The 17,566-nt window shown below is 43.9% G+C and overlaps 1 protein-coding gene across 10 annotated transcripts in view; it reads left to right on the top strand.

Annotated features, from left to right (window-relative positions):
• The window catches only part of LOC135366769 (secretin receptor-like), a 192,875-nt gene that overhangs the window by 157,900 nt on the left and 17,409 nt on the right, over nucleotides 1–17,566 (top strand). For 9 of the 10 annotated variants that reach the window (XM_064599664.1, XM_064599668.1, XM_064599663.1 and 6 more), the window contains 4 exons: nucleotides 4,939–5,033; nucleotides 6,605–6,743; nucleotides 10,823–10,888; nucleotides 17,304–17,457. In XM_064599664.1, coding sequence (XP_064455734.1) covers nucleotides 4,939–5,033; nucleotides 6,605–6,743; nucleotides 10,823–10,888; nucleotides 17,304–17,457 — 454 coding nt within the window. The remainder of the gene's footprint in view (nucleotides 1–4,938; nucleotides 5,034–6,604; nucleotides 6,744–10,822; nucleotides 10,889–17,303; nucleotides 17,458–17,566) is intronic. The other variant, XM_064599661.1, reaches the window with a different exon arrangement.

Raw genomic sequence — 17,566 nt, forward strand, 5'->3', positions numbered from 1 at the left:
ACTTCTCCCTCTTTTTCGTGACTTACATCTGCGCAGATAAAATATGCTGATCAACCGCTTCACCTACCGCATTCAAGCTTTAGGTGAAGCCGACTTCTTGTTTGAGACTTTTGGTCATGATATCGGCAAGTCGGCTTCACTCAACCCTTTCTAACGTCAGGTGAAGCCGGCTTTCTGTTTGTTTGTTTGCGTGTTTGTTTGTAAGGAAAAAATAAGAGAGGAGCAATTGAACGCCTTCCTGTTTGTGTGCTATCTTCCCCAGTGCTTGCAACTGACAGCCAATCTAGTGTTTTATATCCTTCCTGTAAGAGGCGCTTCATCTGCCACTCACAAGCGGTAGGTGAAGCGGACTTGCTGTTTGTGTGTGTTGTACGCTTCACCCCGCGCGGTCAAGTAACAAGGTGAAGCAAAACTAATGTTTCATGTCACTCCTGTAAAGCGCGCTTCACCTAACGCTTACGAGCGCGAGGCGAAGCAAACTTATAGAATGACGACGCCGGTCGAATAAACGCCCACACAACAAAGGAAGTCACCTCAGCGGAAGTATCGGCCTCAACAGCGTTTAAATTTTTGACATCCCATCCTATTATGTACGCAGAAGAGAAACATTGCCTGTAATCCGCTTCCTTCCTCGGATTTTCCCGCGACCTTCTCCCTGGTCATGCATTCTCCCGAGACTATTTTCAACGATGCTCATGAATTAATGCAGAGAAGCCGGGCGAGCGTCGTTTACAGTCATTACTACGGGATCAGACTGTGAAGGAGCTAGACTAAGAACTTCGCGAGCAGCGGAAGAAAGACAATGTGCGTCTAAGACCTGGAATGCCGGCTCTGTTCGAGATTCTCCGTGTTATGTATTTAATTATAGCCTCTCCGGAAGTAATTGGCTTTCCGGTGCAAGGAAACTTCGGGGACTTATTCATGCGAGTAAGCCCGGGTCGAGAATGCAGCGCGCACCCATTGCACTGTTGTCAGAGTCAGCGTCAGCACTCCGACATAAACGATCGCGGGTACACACCGTTCGCTCGTCGTGCTCAGTACAGTCATTTGTATTTTATGGCATGTAAGCATTGTGTAGATGTAAATATACTTGCATTTTTTTTTATTGCCTTTATCGAATGCTCTGTTATCGCTATCCGTGCATGCTCTATCTCTACTAGCACGACATAGAATGAACGAATTTAACGTCGAACAGAAGGAGCCATGAGTATCAAATGGTAATACATTAATATCCGGAATAATCTATTAAATTCATTAAATTGAAACGAAAGGTGAAAGAAAATTGAAGATAGCAACAGAGAGTCCAAAAGTACAAAAATTGTGTGGAACGTAAGTCAATAAGTAATAATAAGTAATAAGTCAAGGAAGTCAAGCGTAATATATCAAAGTAAAATAAAAAGAGAAAGGAAACCAAACAAAACCGAATCAAAAGACACAGACAAACACACACACACACGCATGGAATCTACTGCCATTATGCACGGAGCTCACAAAGGATTAAACTAACGGAATCTGAAATGAAACGTTAAGATCCAGTCTAGACAAAAAAACACGCACAAATAACTCGTAGGGTCCATTAAAACCCACTAAACAGCTACGGGAGTTGACCGGAATTATTTAAATCCAATAGAACTAGAAAAGGAAGCAAAAAGATCAAACTAACAGAACCGAAGCGCCGGAAAAAAACAATTTAGAAAACTGCCAACCAAAGAATCTTTATCTGTCGAAACGAGGCCTTAAATACGTAGGAACCCTCCCCTCCCTCTTTATTCCCTTTGGTACTGGACCTCCTGTTCACAACCACTATCTCCTGCACACCCAACCGTAATCATTATATGGCCGACATGAATGCTGATATTTTTGGGGAAAGATAAATAGAGGGGTTACTGATGCAGTTACAACCTCCTTTTTTGATCGAATACGCCTCTGGAAAGAGCAGGCTACCTTGTTTTTTACACCTGAACAATTTTTTTTTAAATTCTGCCTGACGTCCTACACATGGCAATAAGTGGTCCCCCAACGTACCATATCTATTAGGGGTATTAGCTGAATGTTCTTTTAAAGGAGTGTTAACGCACCTTGATGATTGCACGACATATACCTTACCACACTTTAGTGGTATACAGTAAACTACACCAATATGGCACTCTACAAATTTCCTACCGTGGTTGGTTTGGCAACCCCTAGTAACATCGGTTTGAATCTTATGCATTAAGAAAAAAAAAAAAAAAGGGAATAAACTTCTTTGGTTGGCAGTTCAGCGCCGTGTACTCGTCTCTTTTTGTGTTCCGTACTGGTCTTTCTCTGCACTGAGGGTTTTATCCTATCTAACATACAAATAGAATTGTTTCGTTAGCTGACCCTTCTTCGGTGCGAATGCAGTGAGTGAGCTCTAGGACGAGAACACATACTTTAGTTGCTCTATCTTAATGTTTCGTTACATTTGTTACACGGAAATCGTGTTACAACAAACGCTGGTCAGGGACAGTGCACGTGACGTAACAGATAGAACAGCATTGCAATGCATCACGACAGCTGTCACCCATACATCCTTGGCAGAACTTGATTTTTGGGCTATGAGCGGCTTGTTTTCACCCTATCTTCTTTAGCCGGTTGTATTCTGCGTATTCTTGTCTTTTGCCGTTGCATTTCAAACTAGGCTTGTATGCTCCCCAACCCGGTGCGAACAAAATTCGCCGATACAGATGTCCAAAAATTTTGTGATGTCGCAGCAGACACTCAGCAGTTAGTAAATGCTGTTAGAGTAAATCTAAAAGATCCTTTGGTCCACAAAAACATCCTGATACATAATTCATGTGAATACATATTTCACAGTGCTGCAGCCAATTTATTGAAATTGTCTATTGAGTTTGGCGAAACATGATTTATGAATAGCACGATGGGACAGCCAATACAACGCCGTGCTCATTGCTATTTTTACCATTCCTTGGGCGTTCGATGACTAGGTGATCTCGTTCACAACGACGTTCGCCAGTTTAGCATTTTCCTCTATGTTTTGCAGACTTCATGCAGAGTACGTTCTACAGAGAGACTGAAGTCGGTCCAAAGCGCAATGTCCATCCGTCTGTGATAGTCTCCTGTGAAGCGTGCTTTGACTGCACTCACTTAGCACTTAGTGTATGCAGGACAAGCACCCAAGCAGTACATCTCACTCCGGCTGTCTTGGCGTGCAAATGTAATGTTGCTCCACTGTTATAATGGAAATGCGATGATAGTTAAGGGGGAAAACAAAGATGTACTCCGTCATGCGAACTGCGCAAAGAAAAGACACTACGGCGTGTGCACAGATACACGAGTTCCATACACGATACACGATATACATCCAGAGCAGATATTCGCTGCGAGATCGACTTACATAGGGGGCGACACTGTCACCTTGTGGATAACACGCCGGCCGATGTTCGGAGTTGATGGTTCTTTTCGGTAGTTCCTTGTGTTTAGTATTCACCGGAAGATCATATATTCGCTGATTTTTCTAATGTTACTAATGCCATCAAGTCAATTCTTAACGTATAGTTTACGTGGTCTTCCCTTTAGTTGTTTCGTTTTTCCTACGGCTGGCTTTAACTTTCACTGTTTTGTCCACTGCGTTGATGTGTAGCTTCTGTGTGTTTTCGAATTTATTCATGGTTGTTGCACCATTTTCCATGCCTTCGGGTAGTTTATGGGCACCTTATCAATAATAATAATAATAATAATAATTATTATTATTATTATTATTATTATTTGCATTATCTTCGTCAACATCACTTGTGCCGCGATGGAATACCGAATAAACGTGTAAAAGCAGACGGAGGAAGCTATCCACGCTACTGTAGTTCATGGTTTTTCCGCAGCGCGCCGACACCGTGCGATCTCGGATGAAATAGGGTGAGCCAACTACAAGACGGCTGGGAAAGATAGAAATCAAAACCCAAGGCGAACAGTATACATGGCTCAAACCAGCAATAAATATTAAAAAATTGTAAAATTTCAATATTAGCAGGTACAGATAAACAAATATAACTGTAAGGAACCAGGGTATGTAAAGGGAACGCCACTTTGCCGTCAGTGTAGAAGCGAAGATGAGGCCTGATACCTGAAACACTTACAAACAACAACAATAACCTGATGCTGTATTGAGTGCCTATTTCTACTTCTCCATTTTTTTTTTCTTTTCTTATCAAGTCAACTCAACCCATCAACCCGATTTGTTCAACGGCTAGCGTTGAGTAAAACAAAGCAAATAAGAGGCCGTTGGGGCCGACTTACGATTACGATTTTGTGTTTCGTTTCTCTTTTGAACCGAAAGGGTTTAAGCAGACAAGAAGAGCAGAAGTGCAGATGGGAGAAAGACGCTGTCTCCCGTTATTCAACACTCGCATTCGTATCTTCTATCCCGATATCTCTCTCTTTCATATCCATGTGTAGTTGTATGGGTTCACCATTTCATTCTGTACTCGATAAAACGTGGTTCAACGCGGGGAAAGTTGTGTTTATTAAGTACATATTAAACCTAGGAAGCTTCAGTGGCATTGTTTTTGAGTGTTCTATTTGCGTTCCTGTGTCTTTCGCGACCATCGTTTGTACATACGGTACGATCCATCCTGCATAAGCAGGGAGGCCGCTCAGAATAGTGTTGCGCGTATGACGCTCTCTATGTTCCAATACTTGGCTCCAATAGAGGCTCCTTGGCTCCATTCTTACCGGGCAGCTAGGAAGATGCCTCTTGGGTGTGGAAGTTTCTTACTGTGTTTCCATTTTGTTCCCTTCTCTTCTGTGACATCTCCAGTGTTCAAGTGACGCATGTGTTTCACTGTGTCCTGCCCGCGGCTACAGCAAATGAATGCGAAGGAGCAGGTCCTCGAAACCGCTAGCAAACCTCTCAGTGTATTTTAACTTTAATCTCTCCCCCCCCCCCCCAATTTCTCGTTGCAGCCTCATCTTGCCAGCATCAAATTGATCTCCAAAGTGGGCTACTCGGTCTCCTTCATTGCCCTCGTAGCTGCGTTCTTTGTTCTTGCTTCCATCAAGTAAGTGCGTCTTTTTCGTTTAATACGCTAGCCAGACAGCAAACTTAAGGCCGTAAAGGTGGTGGTGGTGGTGGTGGTGATGAAAACTGGTTTGCCGTTGTTGGCCTCACTTATGTGGGCAGCGTCACGACTGTAGCCAGGATGAGATGAGCTGATGTGATAACAAATGAAGGAATGATGACGGCTGAAAGTTAAGAGCTAGGACAGTCACTGCCAGAATGGACGAGTTCAGAAAATCCCAGTGCTCTTTGCGCATGCCTTGCATCCTGGGCCTCTCGCTGAGCGGGGAAACGAAGAATAGTCCTTCACATTTCGCTTTCGCTGACCTTGACACGTCGCGGACAATGGACAGGTAGGGGAGAAATCGGAAGAGTTTGGAGTCCACTCGTCTCTTTCGTATTAGTAAACCCCCACAGTTCTAAGCGGCGCTAAGCACTCTGGGATTTTATGAACTCTTCTATTGGTTAGAAGTCCGAGCAGTACTCATAGTCTTTGGGCGAGGCAAGATTCCTGGAGAAAGCAGACGAGGCTGTAAAGGGAACAGCTTTTTTGTTACAGTTACGTATTGTCACAAAAAAAAAAGCGTTTCTGGGCTTCAGCTTCTTTATCAACGTACCCAAAACAGGTGTGGTAAATGCCCGCTTTTGGCAGGAACCGGCAGCTGCTTGTAAACGCCACGATTTATATGTTGTTGTTGTTGTTGTACGCCGGTTTGGAGTTCTCATATAGAGCATTCTCGCTTATCACGAGCTCGTAGTACATTGCAACACTTAGTGGTTTCTCAAATGTCAACGACAAGCAGCATATCGGCTACCATTTTTCAAACGCCTTACGCACAAAATTTCCCGAACGCCCCAAAACCCCAAGTGCGCTATATGCACTGTAGTGCACACTCTTAGAAATGAACTTCACCACATAGCACACTCCTAGCCAACCATCATCCCGAATGACAACGTTCTCGCCCCTGATTTGTTACACAAAATAGGCTCCGCCTCCCGTTTTCAACAAATCTAGAGCAAGAACGTTGTCATTCGGGATTATGGTTGGCTAGGAGCGTGCTATGTGGTGAAGTTCATTTTTAAGAGTGTAGTAGTGGAAGTGACGACGATGCCCAGCCCATTACCATCCAATGTATGTGTGTGTGTGTGTGTGTGTGACGACGATGCGCACTGATCCAGTTGCCGCCACGCGAGAATCCGTCAATCAATCAACGTGAATCAGTCAATGTGCATCGCCTATAACTGGTTATAAGGTCTTCGCAAGGATACTGTCTTTATTTCACGTGCAACTGCGCATTTGACTGATTCTTATGCTAATTACTTTTTCAAATGTCCAAATTTCCAAAGTGCTCAAAAATCCCAAATGCCTTATTGTGTACCACAGAGAAGACCTTGTATGGCGATTTACGATTGGTTGATTATTTTTTTCGGATGTCAAACCACGTAGAACCATGCATTCTACGCATAGATCAATGGGAATCGTCTCCCTGTTTCTGCAGATGCGCGCCTTTCACATGCGCCTCTGCAGTGCGTGGAGAGAATAACGTGGATGTGTGTGTTGTTCTCGCACAGGAGGCTTCGCTGTCCTCGCAACAGCCTTCACATGCATCTCTTCATGTCTTTCATTCTGCGTGCTCTGGCGTTTCTCCTCAAAGACGCCCTATTCATCGATGGAATCGGTCTTCCATCCAACCTGGACTTCAACCAACAGGTGGGCATTTCGTCTTTACCTATATAGGTTCGCTGCTTCTGCTCGGTTCGTCATTGCCTGCTGGGTTGTGTACTGCGCGTTCTAGTTCAGGTGTAATGGTCTCCACAGTTTTCTTCTCTAATTCTAATCTAATCTACGTGTAATTATGCTTTTTTTTTCTTTGTTTACAAATCAGGATGTGAAATAAACTGTGATTGGTTAATTCTGCTCTCTTTGTAAACTATTTTGTATGTCAAAGATTAACATTTAAAATTTAATGCTGGAAAATACGTTGTAATTGTGTCGTGTATTACTCGGATCACATCCCGTTCCAGAACATTTTGTTGATGACGATGGCACTCGTTCTTTACATATTGTAATACCTTTGGTGCCACGTGTTTATGTACTTTGGAAAACCTACTTGCGTTCCAGGTTTTGTTATCGTCCAGCAGGAAGGATTTCGGTCCTTTCTTCTCGACGGTGTTCTTGGGCTCACAAAAACCTAAGTCGACCTTTCCGTTGATGACGAGGTGATTTCGGTACCGGAGTCCATGGTCCGAGCAAGACACGACATATCGCTCCATCATTTATTGTCCGAACAGCTAGCGCCACATTTCTGGCGGCGTGCGCTTAAAGAAACACCGTCCGCGGCACAAACTCCTTTCAACAAGGAGTCGTTCGTAGTTGTAAATGACCTCTACTTCAAAGGAGGCCTAGCATTTGCGTGCGTCAGGGTTATAAATTACTTGTTGAGTAGGAGGTGCATGGTTGTGGCGATCGTTTATAACATAACATTACGCAGCCTTTATTACACCGAGGGAGAAAATAATGGTACATGTCGGATAAACTCCCCTGATCGTAATACCTGGTCGACTTTATTAGTTGCGCCAGATCGTAGCGACACAATTTACGGTTTCCTCTAGCGTAACAGAGGTATATCACTTGGTCAGCAACGTTGCAGTTATTGGTGGAACAAGGAATAAATCCTCATAACCATAGAGCATGCTAAAGGAGCAAGGAAGTTTGCAACGTTAAAATTTTCCCACACTCCTTTAGTTAAATGGCTACATACTTCATGACAGTTGAAAAAAAAAACAAGAAAAAAAAAACAAGACACAGTTCTCCAATCCTGTGCTAGGGAAAATGGAAAATTCAGTTTCCCGAACCCTATGTGGTATATACATGCTCCGCTGCAGGCTCCAGACTCTACTAACATAAATAAGACTATTTCTTTGAAAATCTTAAGTTCAGTTTGCGGTGTCCTGCTGTCTTTACAACGTGAGGATATGTGAAAACGTCTATAAATGATGTTCGTATGAGTAGTCATTCTGGCGTGCCCAGTACGGTGTCCGGATTGCTCAAGCTACCGAATGGTAGATTTTTACCCTGTGGCCAGCGATATTTCTGTAGACAAAATTAAAAAAATAAAAGGAGAAGAAAAAGGAAGAAGAAAGAAATGAGCGACGCCAGAGATATGTTAAGCCCTGGTTGTTTTTCCGGCCGCGTTTTTGGTCGCACTGAGCAGTATGATGATAATTCATCATGCCGTCTACACAAGGAACGACGTGCAATCTAATTGCGCCGATCGGTACCTTGCCGCTGCGCATTCAACGTGCAATCAAAACTCAGCAACGCGCGAAGCGGCATAACGTGGGAGACGACCTGATTGGCACTCCCATTCGCCTCAGTGAGTGATGTCAACGTGGTTCATTCATGTCATGAATGTCATGTCGTGTCATGAGGTTGTCGTGAACACATGCAACGTGAAATACTTGTCGCGCACGCTACATAGCAGGTACGCTCATTGGTGTTGTGTAACGCATGATATTTAATGTGCAACCTTCTGCTACCGAAAACGGAAAGTTTAGCGGAGGCGTGTGCTCCACTTTGTTAACGAAATAGAAATACTCACAGAAGAGTTTGTGAAATTAGTGCGAAGATTCGATGAAACCTGAAACTATTCTGCGGTACAACAAAAAAACTGAGCCAGAACTATACCTTTGAAAAGAACTGTGCTAATAAAGCGCGAACAGTTATCCCGAGCCAGTCCCGAGTGGCTCGAGACTAACATATCCATTTTTTTCTTTTACAAATCAATCAATCAATCAGTCAGTTAACCCGAGGACCAACCTCTTCTTCTTTTAACTCGGACCAAACAGATCTGTGATTCTAACTTGTGTCATTCTGAGCTTGACTGCTTTACCGTGACAGATATGACAGTCGGTACGCGATCACAAAGCGCAACAAAAAAAAGAAAGAGAGAGAGAGAAAAGACTTGAACCTGGCTCGAAAACAGTGTACAGTCCCAATAAAATATCACATCCGTTCCATTCTGTCTAACATTTCATACTAACGTGTCGCTTCGTCGGACTGTTCATTTTCGAAACGTGTCTCTCAATCTCATCCTTTCCTTTTTGTTCTTTTACCTCCTCACTTCCTTTTCGGGAACATAAACAATCTTTCTCTGAGCCGACGCTGTCAAAGCGTCACGCCAGCAACAGAAAAAAAAAGAAAAAAAAAAGAAAGACACTTTTACTATAGAGAAGCGTCGGCCAAGGACGCAATGTGGCAAGGCGGGGCGAAAAGACGGTGCTCTTTCTGGGACAGGATTCCCGTCATCTTTGAAGCGCAATCCCAACCTCAAACTGGAACGTATTGAGGCACGTCATGTTTTTGGATGGGCAACGGCCGGTGTGCTCGCAGTTCGTTCTTGTTGGCGCCCGAATGGGTTGGACCCGCTGCGCTGTACGTTTGCGACGTTATATAGGAGTTTCGCACCACGAGGTTCTTTTATGTGTGTGCCATTCTGCGTGAAGTCGTAAACAGCGATGTGAGAAAATGAGAGAAGCAAGGTGATGGCTGGGTCTTACTTTAGTTGTGCTCCAGTGTTTGTATCTCCTTTTGTGGCGGTATAGTTTTTTTTTTTTTTTTAATTCCGTGTTAATGCCGCGAAGCGGCTCTCGCTATGAGCGGCGTACAGACGTGAAGAGAGGACAGCAGGAAGGAGTGGGGGACAGTGGGGTTAGTGTGCGTCTTGGGCCGACTTCAAGGGGAAGTGTGCCGACATTCGTCTGGAGAGTCTTCGGAAAACCCAGGGAAAACCTCAGACAGCACAGGCGGTGACAGGATTCGAACCCGTGTCACTTGCCAGTCTCGACGTGGAAAGCGATCATCTTAACCACTATGCCACGGGAGCTGGTGCGGTATGGGATTCCGATCGGATTAAATATGACATCGAATTCATCATACATAAAGCAATATATACCCGTGCTACATGGGCGCGAAAAATGATATTAGGTGGTTCATGCGGTAAGTTTTAATGTCATTGGGTCATTTTGTGTCATGCCAAACGTTTGTTTAATGCCACACGGACAGTTTGAATGACATTTCCACTCGTGTCATTTCCTGCTGAATAACTTCACCGCACTTAATTCGTCATGCAGTGCCTACACTCTAAAAACTTCTTCTAAAAAAAGAGCTTCACCGCATAGCACGTTCTTAGCCAACCATCATCCCGAATAGTGACGTCCTGTCCCTTGATTCGATGAAAACGGAGGGCGTACGCCATTTTTGTGGCAATTATGAACTGCATAATGCTGCAAAAGTGGCGTACGCCCCCCGTTTTCATCATATCATTGTTTGCGTAGAGTAACAGTGTTAGTTAACAGTCTTAGTTTGCATTAATCCGCTTTCCACAGTACAACACAATGTGGTATCTTAAATTTTGGGATGCACAGGTATCTTTTCATTAAAACAAAAACAAAAAAACAAAAACGGAAACACATTCGAATTGTTCAATATCTACAGCAACAAAACCAAAGCACGCAGGACAACACCCGGGGCAAACGCAATTGTTTTGTCGGCGGGAAATCTACGTTGACAGCACCTTGTGTATTGAGACACATTAAAACGGGTCCGCATCAAAAATTATCAAAATATTATTTAATTTCACAATATCAAATGTATTTTCAACCTTCAAACTAGATTTCATTCTTTAAAGGTTGCATCATACTGCACACGTAGATATTTCGCGAAAATATGGTCACCGAATGGTGACACAGTGACGAATTTCGATATGACACCCCGATACATCTGTGCAGGATAATGTGCAGTGCGAAGAACCGAAGAAAGATGTGTGCTGGACAGCGCAAGTCGACATAACTTACGTAATTTTCTTTTGTATTCACTTACTCCGGTAGCACGTGTGAGGCCTCTACTTTTCGGCAGCACCAAAATTATAAATCGATCTACAGCTAACATAATCAGCTACAATACAGTACCGCGGTCGTCCTCGCAGGATGTTGGTATACTGGTAAGAAATGTGCACTGCGCATGTGCAATAGAGAACATTCACGATTATGTTAATGCATCGTTATGCGTGCCGGAGGTACGTTTCAAGCGTCACTTCAGAATCAATATATCGTATGTTTTGTAGGTGGGTCACCTTAGCACATCCTGTTCGTTTCAATCGCCTCGAAGTACGCTGTCTGTAGATCTCCCTCGCGGACTCTATTAATTGACTCTATTGATTCATTCGTATGCATGAATGCTCTCCCGCCTACACTCTAAGAAAAAAAAAGGAGTAATTTTACTCCTTTTGGGGACTAAATGCATTGCCACAAAAAAATAGTCCCTTTCGGGAGTAAATGAACGTCACAGAGTGGAGACTGCATTTCACGCTCTGTTCTTAGAGTCCCAGGTACATAATTCGTGTGCATGCATGAAAATATTTTGAATCAAACCGTCAACAGGGATGTATCGAGTGATACAAAATCTTGCGACATACGAGTACACAGGGCACAATATGCAAAGAAAGAAGCGCTAACTGCTTATTACTCTGTGTCGGTAGAAAATTGCTAAGTTGGCTGCGTTATACAGCCTTATGCGAACAAATTGTCCGAGAGCACATATTTAGGTAGACTGTCGCATTCGGAAGACCATTTGCGAAGTTCAGTGACGATTTCCAGTCAAAGGGAATAAATATCGGGGATAGGGGACTAAAATGGGGAGTAATTGGGGGGGGGGAGTCTAGGGGACTAGAAACTGCGATTACTCCCAATGTTACTCCTTTTTTCTTAGAGTGTAGAAGACAGACGGCGTGGCAAATTGTATCTAGCAACACCAAGACCGATGCGCTAAGAAACGACGCAGTGATGTAAGTATCCAGCAGGCCCTGTATGACCGTCTACACCGAAGAATGAGGGTCACTCCCGATACGTCTACCTTTTCCCATTCTCTCGGTTGTAACTCGCTGTCCTTGTCACCAGATTTATCTGGTGTAGCAGAAAAGCAGAGGCTCTTGTACGCTAGAAACATTGAGTAACTGTACGGAGGGAGCCTCTAGCGGTCCAGCTGGGATTGAAAGAAAGCGAACGAAAATCTTAAAAGCGCACATCAAAGTCTCTTCGGGGTTGGCAGAACGATGGTGACATGTTACCTTGCGACAAGTACCACGAACTCCTATTGTTGAGGAAAGAGCCTCAGGACAAGAGCCGCCGATATTTCGAACAGAGGACAGACTCCGTTCGAAATATCGGCGGTTCTCGTCCTCCGGTTCGCAGGATTTTCTAATGCCTATTGTTTTTCTTCGTTTTATCTCAAAGTACTTCTTTGAAGAAAGAGAGACGTTTTTCTTTATAATACAAGGCCGACACACACACACACACACACACACAAAGCCCACCGTGCGAGGCTTTAGACGCTGCACGGCTCAGATTACTACGCAGTACATGCATATTGGAAACATAGAGATCATGTGGTAAGAAGCAGAGTCACTAGTAAGAAGCTTAGAAGAGTACCTAGGAAAGGAAGAACGATTGATTCAGGGATTTAACCGGAGGTGATTTCCTTCTCGGAGTCGGCGGATGTGGGGATGCAATACTGTCCAGTCGCTGCTGAGGACTGACGTTTCTTTTTTTTTTTTTTTTTTTACAGTCATAAGCCGGTGCCGGCAAAAAAATACAAAGACGTATAGGGACTGCGATCATATTCCGGGGGTGTCCAGGAAGTGTCGAAATATCCAAGCCAATCCACATAATCGCCACTTTGAATCGAAGGACGTTGCTATTGAGTAACACCGTGTTTCGATTACCTCTTGGCCCGCCGGTGTAAGTCAAGATGAATTTCTCAATTCACGCGTTTACCGTAATATGGGTTTCGAGAGTAAGGAGATGAATGAACCTTTCCAATCATGATCACTTTCTCATCCCTTCCACAAGCGCAATGGGGCAGTGTACCGCCATAACGGCGGAGAATTACCCACCACATCATCATCTCATTTATGTGTGTGTGTGTGTGTGTGAATCTTTAAGTAACAAAAGAGGAAATAGTCACAAGAATAGTTCGCATTGTTTCATGAATAACTGTTTCATTAAATTCGATTAATCGATTGTGTCACGAAGTAGAACGTTGACGCGATCAATTAAAACCATATACATCTCAGCTACCGCGATTGCAGATCTCGATTGCCGCACCTATTGACAGCATCCACATAGGTGTTGTGCTACTACTAATGGCCAATATTCGAGAACCGACGTAGAAGGGAGTTTTTGAATCGTATAAGCGCCCTCTAATTCCGACTCCGTGTCGCTGTCAGCAAATCAGATATCAGCAAGGTCAGAGACGTATGTAGCGTGACCTTACATTTGTTCTCAAATGTGTGCATAAATCATTTAACTATCCACGTTTAGAGATGCAAAATTTCCGGAAATTTTGGATCGCTCGAGGAAAAAACCGTTTCTTTTCGGGGTTTTTTCCGAAAAATTGGAAAAAATGGAAACAAACACGGTTACTGCTGAGTCGAAGCATTGCCAGCCAAGCCACAGCATACAATGAGCTACAAACTTTAGTTGTGTTCACCCTCTAGGCATAAACGCAGAGCAGAGCATCCTATGAGACTGCTGTCTACTCAGCGATCGGTAATTGGAACAACCCGTCCAACCCGCCCACTCCGACCAGAACTCCGACATTACGTGAACGCGATGGCGATCGCTTGGAGCACCCAGACGGAGCTCTAAGTTCGTGGTTGTTGACGGATTAGAGGCACCTAAGGCACTGTTGGCGGGTTGGAACGCATCGAAGGCACGAAAATTTACATTTTTGAATTTTGTCGCCTGGAAATTTTGGGCCATTTTTCCGGAGACAAGAAAAAAAAACCCGAAAAAACTTTTTTTCGCCAAAATTTCCTGTTTTTTTCCGGGGCTTCGCATCTCTATCCACGTTCGGTTGAAGCCCTTGCTTTTTATGCTCCCCTAAGCCGCATTAGACACCCTTTCATTTGAAAGCATCTGACAATTCTCACGTTAATCCTACGAACCGTATACAAAGACTGTATAATCAGGTGGCTGCTACAGATCTTGATAGATTTTTAGATCTATGTTAATTAACATCGTGTAAAAAGCAATCATTTCCCAAGCAGCACAATGCACTGAAAGTCGAGTGCAATAGGGGTGGACGGGTAGGTGGAAGGCCTTGAACAGACTCCTGAAGCTAAGGAACATTGATAAGACACATACCGTCCACCCCTATTGCACTCGACTTTCGGTACATTGTACTGCTTGGGTTCTTGTTTGTTTTTCTTCGGTGAACTTTCCTGTTTTGCTGCACTACCTGGGGTGTGTTGCACCATTTAGAAGGCTACGTGGTTTTTGGGCAACTTAATAGAAGGAAATGAAATGAAAGGTGGTGTCGGCCGCTCCAAAGGAATCGGGGGATTGGCTTATGTTTTCGGAAACGTTATCGTGAAACTTCTACGTTATACCCCGATATGTTAACGACGGCAGTACACTGCGGGGTTCACATTACGGGATAAAGATCGAGAACCTGATAAACCCCCACGCGCTGGTGATCGCTCCAAAAAACGTTCCTGAACTATCTAATCACAGACGCCAGAACCCTCGACGATGAGCATGATGATGATAATGCTTGTTTAGGGGACCTAGACGACGAGAAAAAAACAACAACATGAAATAGCTTTCTTCCGGATAATTTTTGGTTCGGTTTATAACGACGACGGTAAGCCGAAGTCGGCAATCCCTAAAGTGATACTGCTCTAATGCTTTGAGGCCAAGCGGGGTAAACAAAGCGTTTTGCAACGGTTCGGCGAGTGCTTTTCCTACTGCAACCGTGACAATAGGATGTCGCGCAGTTTTCCCCAGAGTCAGCGAAATATTTTATTGCGCGAAACGTTCGGTATAATGTGCGGCGCAATTTGGAACAAACGTACCCCAACACGCATACATGTTGTTCCTCCTTCAGAATGTATCGTTCTGAATTATCCACGTCGGCAACGGTATTAACTGCTTTGCCAGCAGTTTAAGCACCGCATGTTGCTCTAATTGCCTCGGTTATTCCGTTCTAGGGGAAGCACGAGAATATTCTATATTTATTCGCCATTTAGGCTTCGAGAGTTTGTTCATGATGTAAGAGCGTCCGTCGAGACCTACAGTCCTGCAAGTTTGAGCAGGAAAAATGATTAAGACATCGATAAGTGCATTAAAATAAGGGGCGGGAACGATATCTATATATTTACCATGCAGTCGATGTTAACGATATTTTAAACATGTCAGTCTTTTGTAGAATATTGATATGATATCGACATATACTGATGTAATATCGATATGCATCGATAAAGTACCAAAACTGTTAATCTATATTTTAATCAGAGTTCACCTACATACTTTTCTAGGCACCCATATAAATAGAACTTTAAAAGTTCGTATGTTTTCGCCTCTTGATAAGCAATATTGGACCTTACGCAGTCAAAACCACTCTTAACTCTTTTAAAGGAGAAGCGTGCTGTTTCATACGGCGCGACAGAGCTCAAGACAGAAATAAGCGTCCTTAGATGCTAGTCATCCTGCTGCCTATAATTAACGTGCTAATCTTCATATTTAGGGTAAATATGTCCATATTATCGAGCACTCGTTAGAAAATTTAAGCGACATTGTGGAAACACGTAGCGAACATGCTGATTCTGCTGATTAGGGGAAATTTGCATATAAATTATGGCAATGTCGAAAAATGCAAGAGAGCTCCATCCCCATTTTTTTCTTTATTCACATCACATCACATCACATCGCAAGAGAGCTCATTTCTAGCGCAGAGCGAGAAAGGTCGCTCTAAAAGTCAGAATTACGCGCCCTCTGCAGAGCTATGGGGGCTAATTGGATAATTTGACCATGGCGTGCTCGCATCTGGAGGAACCCCTCATGAGGATTTTGTTCTTGTTTCACAGTGAATTGCATTTTAGTGTCAGTCTCTCTGCCGATGCGAAATGTAATTTTAGAAGACGAAAAATTTTCACACCGGCTATTCACGATCAACAACAACTACTACATGAATGACGATGAGATAAGGTGACTCACCGCAACAATTGCAGTACCATGCCTCAGAGCATGTCAGTTGATGTATGAGTGGGATGCAGATGAAAAGGATGAGGCATACACACATGACACACTCAAATGAGACATCACACACGCAGGTGCGTCGTAACTGATGGGGATAGTAGTTCATGTGGTCGGCCACGGGAGATGTAGTGCTGTGAGGATCACATCTCCGCATTCATGGCAGAGGCTCTGAGGTCAGAGGAGTTCAAGCAGGCTTGTTGACCTGAGGCTGGATTTAGTGAAGCGTGATCGCTTAATATTTACACATGCTGCGGAAACTTGTGCTTGATTAACGTTAGGATAATTGCCTCCCGTGCGGACACTGTGAAGTGACCATTTTCAAATCCGAAAACCTTCCAAATAGGGCGCTGTTTGAGGTTCCCTGGTAGTCATGTCTATTTTGCGCGTATATTTGACTGTTGCATGCACATGTTCAACCTATGAGCTGTACGGAATGTAGTCCGCCAACCCTAACGGGGTTACTTACGGTTAGGTACGGGGTCACGGTTAGGTTGCGGGGACACTTAACCTTAGACGTCGTACAGGAGTACAAAGCCAGCTTATTGTCTTGGTCGACCTCTCCTGAACACATATAAGAAAACAAGCAGACAACTATATCAAAAACTACGTTTGCATATACGTAGTACCTCGGGGTAAATCCCTCCTGGACCGCTTAGACGACTCCACCCTGCACGTAGTTAGATAGATGAGTGATAACAACATAAAAACACTGAAACTTCTGTTTATTAGCGTACGAGCTTCCATGAAGCGGACTGCATTTCATCAGGTACAAAAATAATAACGAAGTGACTTGGATATACTATAACATACGGTGTTGTCCCGTGAATAATAAGAGAAAGGAGGCAAAAAGAAAAATGCAGAACGGAAAAGCACGTGAACTCTGGAAACCAAACCGCAATCCTCCTGATGGAATCATATAAAAGGAATGCCTGGAAAGGCCGAGAAAGGGAATTATATTCTAACCTAACTTAATTCCTTCTCTTGAGCTTGCCTGGCATTCACCCTTTATATGATTCCACCAGGGGGTCTGCGGTTTGTTTTGTTTCCTGAGATGGGTTCTGGACAGTTTCCAGATGAGAAAAGAAAAGTAAATTAAGTAAGGCCTGGAACGTTCGGTACTTATACCCTGCACATACAATGCCTTGTCTAAAACTCCTTTCTCTTTTTCGGACAGAATGTCGACTGCAAGGCCTTCACCAGCCTGTGGCATTACATGCTGATGGCTAACTATTGCTGGATCCTGATGGAAGGCCTCTACTTACACAACCTAGTCTTCCTCGCTTTCTCCGATAGTTCGGGGATTCTAAAGTACGTCGCTCTCGGCTGGGGTGAGTATACGCATATTCACACACTTCCTTCCACATCCAACGCCTGCGACCTGAAACTACACACGCGGGCTCAAAATGCATGGCGTCGTTCAGAGTCAAAAGGAACGCG

The sequence above is a fragment of the Ornithodoros turicata genome, chromosome 8, assembly GCF_037126465.1.
Source record: "Ornithodoros turicata isolate Travis chromosome 8, ASM3712646v1, whole genome shotgun sequence".
Lineage (NCBI taxonomy): Eukaryota > Metazoa > Arthropoda > Arachnida > Ixodida > Argasidae > Ornithodoros > Ornithodoros turicata.